At 49.3% G+C, this 12,183-nt stretch overlaps 6 protein-coding genes across 6 annotated transcripts; 3 read left to right on the top strand and 3 right to left on the bottom strand.

Annotated features, from left to right (window-relative positions):
- Positions 1-583: 583 nt before the first annotated feature.
- N7447_007690 (uncharacterized protein) lies at positions 584-2,017 on the bottom strand (the record flags this gene model as incomplete). Its single annotated transcript, XM_057231952.1, has 6 exons — positions 584-1,213; positions 1,297-1,447; positions 1,512-1,528; positions 1,605-1,658; positions 1,728-1,787; positions 1,847-2,017. 6 exons carry the CDS (start codon positions 2,015-2,017, stop codon positions 584-586), a joined length of 1,083 nt encoding a protein of 360 aa, XP_057083717.1.
- Positions 2,018-2,785: 768 nt separating this feature from the next.
- N7447_007689 (MKT1 family protein) lies at positions 2,786-5,354 on the top strand (the record flags this gene model as incomplete). Its single annotated transcript, XM_057231951.1, has 6 exons — positions 2,786-2,792; positions 2,852-3,432; positions 3,495-4,424; positions 4,474-4,952; positions 5,014-5,206; positions 5,265-5,354. 6 exons carry the CDS (start codon positions 2,786-2,788, stop codon positions 5,352-5,354), a joined length of 2,280 nt encoding a protein of 759 aa, XP_057083716.1.
- A 397-nt stretch (positions 5,355-5,751) lies between these two features.
- Positions 5,752-6,929, top strand: N7447_007688 (protein disulfide isomerase family protein; the record flags this gene model as incomplete). Its single annotated transcript, XM_057231950.1, has 2 exons — positions 5,752-6,271; positions 6,355-6,929. The coding sequence occupies 2 exons, from the start codon at positions 5,752-5,754 to the stop codon at positions 6,927-6,929; spliced, it is 1,095 nt and encodes a 364-aa protein (XP_057083715.1).
- A 551-nt stretch (positions 6,930-7,480) lies between these two features.
- On the bottom strand, positions 7,481-7,888 carry N7447_007687 (heat shock factor-binding 1 family protein; the record flags this gene model as incomplete). The annotated part of the gene is made up of 3 exons (XM_057231949.1): positions 7,481-7,566; positions 7,654-7,753; positions 7,811-7,888. 3 exons carry the CDS (start codon positions 7,886-7,888, stop codon positions 7,481-7,483), a joined length of 264 nt encoding a protein of 87 aa, XP_057083714.1.
- Positions 7,889-8,186: 298 nt separating this feature from the next.
- On the top strand, positions 8,187-9,328 carry N7447_007686 (EBP2 family rRNA-processing protein; the record flags this gene model as incomplete). Its single annotated transcript, XM_057231948.1, has 2 exons — positions 8,187-8,964; positions 9,039-9,328. 2 exons carry the CDS (start codon positions 8,187-8,189, stop codon positions 9,326-9,328), a joined length of 1,068 nt encoding a protein of 355 aa, XP_057083713.1.
- Positions 9,329-9,665: 337 nt separating this feature from the next.
- On the bottom strand, positions 9,666-10,936 carry N7447_007685 (pseudouridine synthase PUS4; the record flags this gene model as incomplete). The annotated part of the gene is made up of 2 exons (XM_057231947.1): positions 10,863-10,936; positions 9,666-10,810 (listed from the first exon to the last, which is right to left on the bottom strand). The coding sequence occupies exons 1-2, from the start codon at positions 10,933-10,935 to the stop codon at positions 9,666-9,668; spliced, it is 1,218 nt and encodes a 405-aa protein (XP_057083712.1). The 5' UTR covers position 10,936.
- Between the last annotated feature and the right edge of the window lie 1,247 nt (positions 10,937-12,183).

Raw genomic sequence — 12,183 nt, 5'->3', positions numbered from 1 at the left:
ATGGCATTTCAGAATCTGGCGGCGTTTCCATTTCGACCCGAAGATACCTTTTACATGTCTAGCTTTTCATATTCCCATTTCTCGCACAGCTTGCCTTCGTCTTGGTTCATCGTGGGGCCCTCATTTGCGAGCCCTTTTTTTCATTGCTCATATCCACATTTGACCATTTCTCACGACTGTACATTTCATTCTAACCTCACCAGAGGCAATATTCCCTTTGCCTCTTATATTTTTTTTGGGGCCAATCTGTTTTCTCATATAACTAATTGCGCTGTCACGAGTTTCCTATGTCAGTAGATGGGCATCATTGCCGATAACATAGGCCGTGTTATGGTCATCTGAAGCATTTCATTTTGGTGCAGATCCCATCTATGATTCTGATTTATGTCCGGAGGAACTGTCTTTTTGTGCCTTTGCACTTTGCCACAACGGCATAGGCGTTTACAATCTATTCCCAGTCTCGCGAATGACTCTTCACATTCACTCAATCATCCGTAACCTACCTTCAGTCGGTATCCAGGCTTAGCAGAGCGCCGAACATCGAAATCCTCTGATTCCCACTTCACTATATAGATATGGACCCTCACTCATCTTTAGTGAACCCATACGTAGCCTCCAACCTCGACATGAGATGTTCATGCGCCGTCAAAGGCCTCTTCCCAGGCACCAAATGCCCCGCTCCACCCCCAAACCCAACCTTCCCATCAGCAGGAACACCCCCAGTCCGCTCCCGATGCGCACTAACAATCCCGCTAGGAACAGGCACTAACTCTGTCTCGTCGACCGGATGACAGAAATAAACCAACGTATACCGATCCTGCGGATTCGGGTTCCGCTGCTCAGCAAGCGGGAACACAACACGATGCACCGTCGACTTCAACAGCCCATCCGTCCAGTAACTCAGCAAATCCCCGATATTCACTAAGATGGGCGGGAACGGATATCCCTCGGCTTCAGCTGCGGTACCCGGCACGATGGGAACGGGCGCCCAACTGCCCTCTGGAGTCAGGATCTCGAGACCTGGCTGGCCCGGACGCTGGAAGAGAAGGGTTATGCTGCCGTAGTCGGAGTGTGCGCCGGCTCGCACGTCCTTGTCGTGCTTGTAGGCTGCTGTTGTTGGTGAGAATATTGAGGGATAGTAGAGGTACCGGAGGATGCTGCCGGTTGTGCCTGTGGTTGGGTCGTGGCGGGTTGTGAAGAAGTTTTCTGGGATCTAAGGTTGGTTGGTTGGTATATATTATATAGTTGTGGGGATTATGCCACCGGTGGATATATAGATCTGATTGGGTTACATACCTCTAGACCTAAGGCTAGCAGAGTAAGGATTCGGGTGCAGGTTTTGTTGCAGAGTTCGCCGAAGTCGCTGATCTCTGCTTCGTGGGGGCTTAGGGATGGTGGTAGAGGCTGTTGGGCTTTGCCGTCTTTGAAGTCGCCGAAGTTCATGGCTCTGGTTGGGTGGTTAGTTCATGGCTAGAGGTATTTCAAGGCTTGAGGATATGACTGGTTCATACTCTTTGAAGTCGCCAGTCTATCAATTTGTCATGTCTATCGTTAGTCTTCGTACTTCATGCCAGGGAACTGGTGAGTCAGAGCCAATGACCTACCCGTTGATGCTCGGGGTCGAGGGTTTCTGTGTGCATTCCAGACCAGCCATGGTTCTATGGGTCTCGGAGTTAGATTCAAATGTTGGATGTGTTTGTTCGTTTGCCTTCGGTCTTATTACAAACATTCTGCTGGATCCGGCATATCTCCTTCTCCTCTGTGGGGGATGCAAAGAACTTCTTTGACTATATGAACGATTAGATGTCGTGCATATATATATATCAATCAATCGGGCAGGTCCTACCAATCCGAACGCATGGTCCACATCCTTCACGGTGAAATCCGTTCCTTTGCTGTTGACATAGAGAAAGCCATACTTTGCAGCTGCATCTAGCATGGCCTTGCCCACGGCGGGATCATGGGGATTGGAGATGTCAATGACAGGAAGCTCAATTGGGACTGTAGTGTCTGCCATTTTGAAGAGTAGATAGAAATGGGATGCTCGAAAGTTAGGGTTAAACGGTAGTTGAATATATAGTTGATGTTAAAATAGTGGACATGTGATATCGTATATCTTCAATATCACGATAACCAAATTGAATCCAGCCAATCCAATTTTTTGTTTAATAGGTTAGTTGGGTTTCCGAGCTCAGGCGATATCCGACCTGAAGAATGGCCAACCCCGCCGATGTGTCATTGTCCCCGCTTATACATCTTGGGCTAGATTTTGATCTTCTAAGATATTTAGTAATAAGATACTGTCGACAATATAGAAAACAGTTATAGACCTTCTATAATATACACTATATTGTGGATTTGTGGATTTGTGGATTTGTGGGACTGTTGTGTTTCTATTTAAATATAGGGATGACTTCATTATAAGCCGTACATTCGACAGATAAACAAGAAACATGAATCTAGGCAGCTGAACATGAAATAACCAAAGCATATACCAGACCATCAAAAACTAAAAAAGAAGTGGTTGAAACAAGCGACACTGATGTGATGCGTTAAAAGGCAAAAAAACAAAAGGGCCAACTCCAAACTCCGCCTTCCCCCCCCCCCCCCTCGTGATCTCGCTCTCCCCCATTCCGAAAATCCAAACAATCCCAGCTCCGATTCATCATATCCGGAACACGGAGCTTTTGATCTCTTACCTTTGTTATAACCTCTTGTTTCCCCCTTCGGGCATCAAAGCCCGGCGTTGCCGTGCTTTCAGCCCGTGACAGACAGCTCCAGAACCATGCCGAGTACGCAACACAGCTCCACAATCCACAATCGCACCAGCTAATCTTTTTATCTTGACTAGTCCGTCCTCTCGATGAATGGGTCGTTGGCCGCACCCAGTCCCTCCCTCTCTCAGCATTGAAGGGTGCCGTTGTTGGCATCGATGCGTCGCACTACATCAACCAACACCTCGTGAACCAGTCAACCCGGGAAGCGCTTCTAGGCGCACTCGGTGGATTCCCATTCGCCCTGAGGACCAACATCGAGAAAGAACTGCAGATTTTCAAGAACCTTGGTGTCGCCACGATCTTCGTCTTCAATGGTTTGGAATTCGGCAAGAAGGAGCAGCGCACCCAGCCTGCAGCGCCGCGCTCATTCGAACAAGCTTGGGACCTTTACGACCAGCAACAGGCAGATCAGGTGGTCGATGCTTTCAGCAGTGCTGGTATGATCACTTACTATCCTTATCTTCATATCTCCCCGGTGGTGGACCTCGCGAGCCTTTATCGTTTCCATTGCGCACAGCAGAGCTTCCCAATAATCGCTGACACAACCGAATCCCCAGGCACCCCACCCCCGGAGACCCTCTTCAAGTTCCTGCAACGAATTTTGACCCAAAACGGAGTCGAATTCATCGTAGCGCCCTACAGCGCCGCGGCTCAGGTGAGTGGCTACCCTATCCGCCATGGTTGGATTGATAAGTGCTGACCAATTTCTCGGAATAGCTCTCTTACCTCGCTCGTGGTAGCAATCCCGTGGTTGACGCTGTTTTTGCCCCCTCCGAAGCCCTCTTGTTTGACATTGACAAGCTAGTCACCCGTATCGACACCGAGCCCGCGCAATTCTTCTGGATCACGAAGCAAACCTGTCAGGAGGAGCTGGGTCGACTTTCCAATGAACAATTCCTGGACTTCTGTTTACTACTGGGCTCCCCCTTTCTGCGATCCCTCCCACTTTTTGAGAACCCTGCTTACCCCGGCAAGAGCCCCACCATTCGTGATGCGTTGCCGATGTTCAATGCAGCTGGACGCAGTGCATTGACACTGTGCGCCCAATTTGAAGAGGATCGTCGTATGCAGGAGCTTCAATACGCAGACCTGTATAAGCGAGCGTATATGATTGTGAAGCACCATGTCTATATTGACGTGGAAGGTCGAGTGGGTCCTATGGATCCAGACAATACCTCGTCGGATCTGCATGAGCTTATCGGGCAGCGCCTCCCGGAGGAGCTGTACTTCTATCTCTCTAAAGGTATAATCGGAGCTGATGTACCCAATTTCCTCACAACTGGCGAAGTTCGTATCTCGCTGCCGCTGGGTGCCGAAGACACTGAGATTTACCGCCAGCTCGTGGGTGACATTTTGACACCCGTCCGCACCCAGTCTATTTGTCTCCTAGCAAACTCGCTTCACCGATTCTACCAAACGAAAGTCATTCGGATCCGCCCATGGTTCGATGAGAACTCGGAGCGGACGATCAACCTCAAGGGCATCCCGTCAGTCAAGGACACCATCCATCCTTGGAAGATCCACGGAGAACAATTCCCCGAAAGTATCAAGAAGCTCCAGGCGCCTCGCGGATCCTTTAAGTTTGCTGTCCAGAGCTTAATGGACTCTGACTTTGTGTCTAAGTCATTTGCTAATAAAGAAACCCCTGTGAGTTTACCCATAGGTTTGACATTACTTTAACTAACAGCTTCCAAAGGTCCTTTCATCGCAGGAGGATATCTTATCTAATGTTATGTGGCGCTTCCTGCAACTGCGTGGATACGTCGACGACAAGCACAAGCTCACTCCGTGGGGCCAGTGTCTAGTGCAGGCATTATCAGGCATCGAACCTTCGGATAACCTCGAGGAATCTATATTCATTGCTATTGAGATGATCCGCCTGGGTCTCCTCAACACTAAGTCCTGGTTTTCACATGTATCTGGCGGTCCTATGAGAGGATCCGAAGACGACAAGATCTTCAATATGCTGGTTTCGCGTGTTGCATGCGTTGCCAAGCTTCAGCACAAGAGCATTGGATATTCTGGACCTCTGAGCCGTCAGCTTCTTTGCTACCGCTCTTTGATTTCCGAGGTGCGCTCTGCACTGAGGAATCTGATCGAGGTGGTACTGGCTAGTCTGCTGCTCAGTGGCGACGCTGATCGGGACCGCAACGACTGGACTGAGATGGCTATCAAGTATGTTCCTTTTAGACTAGCGACGCTGGATCTGGACTGTTGTTCTAACCTATTCTCCTAGGCTTCCGTTTATTGATGATAACGACTGTGGACTTGGAATCGCAGTTCGGACTTACCTCGACGATCTGCCACTACAGGCAAATCCGACATCGCCTGAGGCTCGAGCGGATGTGAAGGCGAAGGGCAAGGAATGGTTCCAACACAGCGAGAGCTTTATTGGAAACTTGGATTTGGCATTCAAGCTGTGGGATGCGGTTCGTATTGCCTGATGTTGAATATTATTTACCGACCAAAAGCTGATTTTCACGATAGGTTTACGCAGGAACACAGAGTACGGGCAAGGAGCTCAAGGAAGCAAAGTTCTGGGAAGACGCAAACAAATGGCTGGCAGAGAGACGATGATATGGGCAAGCTTTGCCAACACCAATCAACCACCGCGGGGATTCTGGTTTGAGTTAATCGCTTGCAATTGAAGTTTAATGCCAACAGCTCCGATGCCCAAGGAAATGCGATACCGACAAATCTCCAGTGTATTACTAACTACCCAGATAGCAGCAGACAAAACAAAAGAAAAAAAAAAGAAACTCGATACCACCCAAAAGCAGAATAATAAAAACCTAGCATAGGTGTATATATCGTAGCTTGGAAGTAGATGGAGGTGATCTGCAGAGCTGTGGAGGCACCAAGTGGCCTCTTCGGCTTTGTTTGTCATCGCCTCCCCCGAGCTTTAACTCCGTCATCCACATTGCTTTGTGAACTACTTCCACCCGGTACACTCACACACAAATCCATATATACAATGGCACGCTTGAGCTTCCTGCTCGTCGGAGCCCTCTCAGCCCTCAGCGGCTTCGCTACTGCAGGCTCCGTAGTGAAAGACTTACTCCCCACCAACTTCGACGAAGTCGTCCTGACCGGCAAGCCCGCACTGGTCGAATTCTTCGCTCCCTGGTGCGGCCACTGCAAGACCCTTGCCCCCATTTACGAAGAGCTTGCGCAGACCTTCATCTTCGCCGAAGACAAGGTCACCATCGCCAAGGTTGACGCCGACGAGAACCGCTCGCTCGGCAAGCGCTTCGGTATTCAGGGCTTCCCTACTGTCAAGTGGTTCGATGGAAAGAGCGATAAGCCCGAGGAGTACAAGGGCGCTCGTGACCTCGAGAGCTTGTCTGCCTTCATCACCGAGAAGACCGGCATCAAGCCTCGTGCCGCGCAGAAGGAGGTTAGCAAGGTTGAGATGCTGAATGATGCTTCTTTCAAGACTGTTGTTGGTGGCGATAAGGATGTGCTGGTCGCTTTCACCGCGCCGTGGTGTGGACGTGAGTTTATTCCCTGATTGACCTGTTTCTGGTCTAGTTTGGTCTCTACTCATGGATATTTACTAATTGCTCCGTCCTTTCAGACTGCAAGACCCTCGCTCCTACCTGGGAAACCCTCGCCAACGACTTCGCCCTCGAGTCCGGCGTTGTTATCGCCAAGGTCGACGCTGAAGCTGAGAACTCCCGTGCCCTCTCCAAGGAACAGGGTATTACCGGATTCCCTACCATCAAGTTCTTCCCCAAGGGCTCGACCGAGCCCGAGCCGTACTCCGGCCCACGTTCCGAGGAGGCCTTTGTCAAGTTCATCAACGAGAAGGCTGGTACACACCGTGCCGTCGGTGGCGGTCTTAACAGCTTGGCCGGCACCATCGCCGCTCTGGACGAGATTGTTACTGAGAACGTCGCGGCGAAGAAGTTCGACAAGCTGGTGATTGAGGTTAAGAAGGCTGCCGAGGGTCTTTCTGACAAGTACGCTGAGTACTATGTCAAGGCTGCGGAGAAGCTGAGCAAGAACGAGGGCTACGCTGATAAGGAGCTCACTCGTCTCCGCAAGATCCTGGCTAAGGGTGGCTCGGCCCCCGAGAAACTGGATGACATCCTCTCTCGCAGCAACATTCTCAGCCGCTTTGTTGGCGAGGAGAAGCATGATGAGCTTTAAGTTTTTTGTCATTGCTATTTCTAGATCTTTGTGTTTTTCCATTTTGGATTTTTGGCTTAGGGCTCTAGTCACTGTGAATCTAGAGTGAGGACCGGGACAGCTATAAAGCATGGATTCGATGGAAATGTATTGAATTGTAAACGAAAGTATTGGCTTGATGCTGTATATTTTACGAATTGAGTACGAACCTTGGTGTCTCTTACCTTCTCACCAATGCCTATGTGATTATGAACTAGATCCACAAAAGTCAATAAAGAAACATGGTTATTCTGCACGAGTATCCTCGTTTGATTGTGGGGTATCTATGGGATCGTAAAAGCATTAAGTATCAAGCCCAGACTCAAGCCAGTGTGCTCATGCCATGCGGCCATTCAATGCACGCTCACAGAAAGCATCATGCATACCACAAGTAAAGTATGTGTTGGGCTATTGGTACAGGGATCCAGCAGAGCTGGACAGGCCAAAAAATACAGCGCTCATTTCTCTCTCGCCAAAAACGCCACGTGAAAAAGAATGCACAAAGTCGGAGTGTGGATAAAAGGCGTTCATATTTATTTTGTCGGACTCGTGGCTCCAGCCTCCGCAGCTGCAGTTAGAGACGCCTCTAGCTCATCAAGGCGCTTGGTCATGTCATCCACTGCGCATAAACATAGGTTAGTTCGCAGTCGCAGGCATGAAGATGTATTGATGGCGACGGTGGAGGACGATTGAGGCAGGGACTCACGTTTGCCAAACATCTCCGTAGAGACAGCGTCGAATTTGCTTTGAAGTTCATTGAGTAGATCGTCCACAGCTGCGGCGAGCTGGCCTTGGGCATCAGAGTTCTGAGGGCATTTAGTAAGAGCGATAAGTGGGGTTTGGAGCTTGTAGAAGGTATGTACCGGTTGGGATAGAAGAGACTCGCCCTCTGGTAGGGGAGAGAGCTTTTCCGGAGAAGGAGATTTGGAATCGTCGGCCATTGTGAGACTACCTATGCACTCTCTGCTACAGAACTGTTTGGAGGTATGTAGAGTCGAAGACAGTTGACAGGGCGGTGGGCACGATAAGGAAGCGGATCATATGTATTTCCGAGATATTGCTATGTGTGGACTAGTGTGGGCTTATCTGTGGGGCTAGCCAGATCAGGACTAGCGCGATTTCAAAAAAATCCCGTGGATTCTCTGATGCGGGTTTGATAGCAAGTTGCTTTCCTCTTTTCAATTCCTTTCACATTACCCAAAATACAAATTTGTCTTTGTATTTTAACAGAAAGCAACAATGGTCAAACGCAGCAAGTTACTCCAGGCTCTCGATGCCCACAAGGGCCGTGATTTCGACGCCGAGAAGCAGAAGAAATTGATCAAGGCCGCAGAAAAAAAGAAGGCCAAGAAGACTTCCGCCGCTCCCGAGGACAAGGTCGTGGAGGACGAGAAGAAGGAGGAGGAGGACGAGAAGGTCACCAGCTCTGACGCCGAAGAGGAAGAAGAGGAAGAGGCCGACCAGGACGAGGAGATGGAAGATGAGGAGGAAGAGGAAGAGGAAGAGGAAGAAGACATCCCACTCTCCGACCTCGATGAAGACGAGCGCGAGGATGTTGTTCCCCACCAACGTTTGACAATCAACAACTCTGCCGCTATCCTCTCCGCCCTCAAGCGCATTTCTTTCATCGGCCCCCAGACCCCATTCTCAGAGCACAACTCCCTAGTCTCGAAAGAGCCGATCGAGATCGAAGATGCCAATGACGATTTGAACCGTGAATTGGCCTTCTACAAGGTCTGCCAGGTTGCTGCTACCCAGGCCCGTGGTCTGCTGAAGAAGGAAGGCGTTCCCTTCACGCGGCCGGGTGATTACTTCGCGGAGATGGTGAAGAACGACGAGCACATGGCCTTGATCAAGAAGAAGCTTTACGAAGAGGCTGCCAGCAAGAAGGCTTCTGCCGAGGCGCGCCGCCAGCGTGATCTTAAGAAGTTCGGCAAGCAGGTCCAGAACTCCAAGTTGCAGCAGAGACACAAGGAGAAGCGCGAGATGTTGGAGAAGATCAACACCCTCAAGAAGAGTATGTCTTCACTTTGTTTTGCTCTTGATATCTTTCTATGAATTTTGTATTCGCTAACCTGATTTTTCACACAGAGCGCAAGGCTGATGGCTCTGCTCCTACCGATGACGCCAATGATATGTTCGACATTGCCATTGACGAGGCTACCCAGCCCGACAAGAAGCGTAGCCGTGGCGATGGCCCCGGTGGCAACAAGCGCCAGAAGAAGGACGCCAAGTTCGGATTCGGAGGCAAGAAGCGCCATGCTAAGAGCGGTGATGCCGCATCCAGTGGTGATCTGAGCAACTTTTCCGTTAAGAAGATGAAGGGTGGCGCAAAGCGACCCGGTAAGAGCAAGAGAGTCCAAGCCAAGGGACGCAACTAATCGTTTTGACGTGATGGGTTCTGTTGTGATATTGCATTTGTATCGTGCATCATGTAATTATTTTTTCTCGCTTGGGTCTGGATAACCAAAAAATGGCAGTTTTCATTTATCATCTCTATCAATTGTGAAGGCAAGACCCTGTAGCTATAGATGAATTATAAAAGCGCCAATAGTGAGCCATAAGAAATATTTCGAGTTGTAGCTATCACACGCTACATACCGAGATAGACTACACTGAAAAGACAAGATATGATACATAGTATGTTGAATTCAAGGGTTGATATTACAGATAGCAAGTCTATATACAAATGCTGTATCATTTTAGAGCCTTTACAGTCTATTGAGCTGCTTCAGCTTCAGCCTTGGTAGCTCTCTTCTCCTCCCACTCTGACAAGAACTTCTCTACCTTCGGTCCCCAGACCTCTTCGCCGGCCTCAAGGTCCTTGTACTCCAGAACTCTGTCAGGGGAGAGTTCATAGTCACCCTGACGACTGCGCACTAGCTCGCTCATCAGAGCACAGCTACCAACAGCCTTGCCCAGATCATGTGCCAGCGAGCGGACATAGAAGCCCGAGGTGACAGTCATCTTGATCTTCACCGCCGGAGGCTGGGGCTTGGGCTCCTCTGCAGGAGCAACAGGGACCTCTGTGGTTGCAGGTTCGGGGGCCGTAGACTCAGGTGCTACAGGCGCGGCTTCAGTCTCAGACACCTTTTGCTTCTTAGCAGCATCCGCACTATCATCCTTCACCTCATCCGCCGGGGGTGGCGACTTCCGCTTGGTGGAAGAAGCTTCGGGGACTTGGGTCGCAGCTTCACCTTCAGCCGATGGCTCAGACACCGAGGCTTCCTGATCAAGAAGCTTCTCAGCAACAGCCTTCTCATCCCCAGTCATCTCCTCCTCGGGCCATTTGTACTCGTGCGTGCCGGGCTCGTACCACTCCACAATCTCCATGTTCAAGACCTCAACGGGCCGGTGCTTAATCTCAATCGGCGGCATCTTGCCCTCGCGCGCATATTCGTACAACTTCTTTCCGTTCACCCGCAAAGCAGAGAAAATAGGCGGCTTCTGCATGATTTTCCCGCGGAACTGTTCCAGCGCCTTCTCAACAGCTTCGCGCGTGATATGTTCGTAGGGCGCGCGACGCACGATTTTTCCAAGACGGTCGTAGGTATCCGTCTCCGCGCCGAAGGTCACAATTGTTTCGTAGCTCTTGGTGCAGGCCAGGAAATCCTGGAGGGACTTTGTGCCCTTGCCAATTCCGGTGATGAGCACGCCTGTCGCGAGCGGGTCTAAGGTTCCGCCGTGGCCGATCTTCACGTCGAGGCGTTGGTGGCGACGGCGCTTGCGCTGGAATTGGCTCTCACGGTCGCGGCGGGCGCGTTCCTCGTCTAACCATGGTCTGAATGTCTTGGAGGGGTTGAAGTGTTTCTGCAAAGTGCGGATCACGTCGGCGGAGGTAACGCCTTGCGGCTTGTGGACGGCTATCGGAGAAGTTAGAGATCAAAGTCTTGCTTTAGTAGGATTCAAGCTTACCGAATACGCCTTCAAGGATCTTCTCGCCAGACATTGTTTTGCGAAAAAGTCGAAAACCTGGAGGGAATGGCATCTGGGGGATGGGAGGTGAACCAAAATGGAAAAAAGTGATTTTGGTTGAGATTGGCTCCCGCCTTTACGGCAGTTCTTTATGACCACGACAAGGCGATTGTCCTATGATTTTGGTATAATTTATATGCAGAATTCTTGATAATTAATGAGAATATGTATAGATATTACAGTATTATATAGATGAAAGGCTTCGGTATTACTCTAGTGTTCTTTTCAGGTACAATATGAAGGCATCTTTTTTGATCTCTTTGATGTCCCTATAGATGTCGTTTTTCATATTCTCTTTTCTCTTATAACATCACGAGAACAAAAAAACAGAGACATAAAGTGAAAGCCAAGATTGTAACTCAATTCCTACCAAAATAATTAGGGCAACTCAAGACATTGCCGTAATCCATGACTTGACATTCTACACTACACGATGACTACAGTGATTCATAATTTACTCGCTCTGATACTCTGTACTATAGCCGTGGACTATTTTGATTTTATACAATGACTAAACGCATAAGCGTCTAACCGGTAGCTGTGACAACTAACGCATTCCTCGTCTGTTGGGATGCAACAGCCTAGCTTCCACTTGACAAGGTTCTTCCATCTCCAACCTAAACATGGCTCTGTGCGGAAGAGATTTAGAATCTGCCATCAGGAAATATCGATATACAATAGTTACTGACGTGGGATCTCTGGCCCTTTCTAGCTCCAGGGCTAGTAACCATCAGTACCTCCTACTCAATCGATACATAGGACAATCCTAGAATTGATGAAACTGAGTCCAGGACAGTCTGACCTTCCATTTCTCAAAATGACACTAGCAAGAAAGATCACTAGTACCTGAACGTTTGCACAGCGAAGTTGATATCGTTCATCCTACGTAATATTGCTCTCGAACAACAAGAAACGCTCTCCTGACTTGGACCAGATCTAAAGACTAATAGTCTGATGCTTAGACTGTGGAGTACTACACTGCTGAAATATTTTATGAATGAAGAGATTATACAGCCAACCTTTTCTAAGAAAATAGATAGGTCCTCAACCCCATACCAGAGTCGACGATCCTGACACTCGAGAGGGATGGCTTCGGTCTTTCAATTTGTTGTCATTTCAGGGAAGCCTGAATTGAAGCCCAAAAATCCCTTTGTACCCCACGCTTGGCACCAAGATCTAATACACATAGATATGCAGGTAGCCTTTCAAACGTCCGAGAATATCCAGATCGGAGTTTAATTTAGATCAGACCCGTGGATCC

Source organism: Penicillium robsamsonii, assembly GCF_028829455.1.
Source record: "Penicillium robsamsonii strain IBT 29466 chromosome Unknown utg000004l_segment0_segment0, whole genome shotgun sequence".
Lineage (NCBI taxonomy): Eukaryota > Fungi > Ascomycota > Eurotiomycetes > Eurotiales > Aspergillaceae > Penicillium > Penicillium robsamsonii.
The sequence above is the reverse complement of the archived record's forward strand: the minus strand, read 5'-3'. Positions and strand labels throughout refer to the sequence as shown.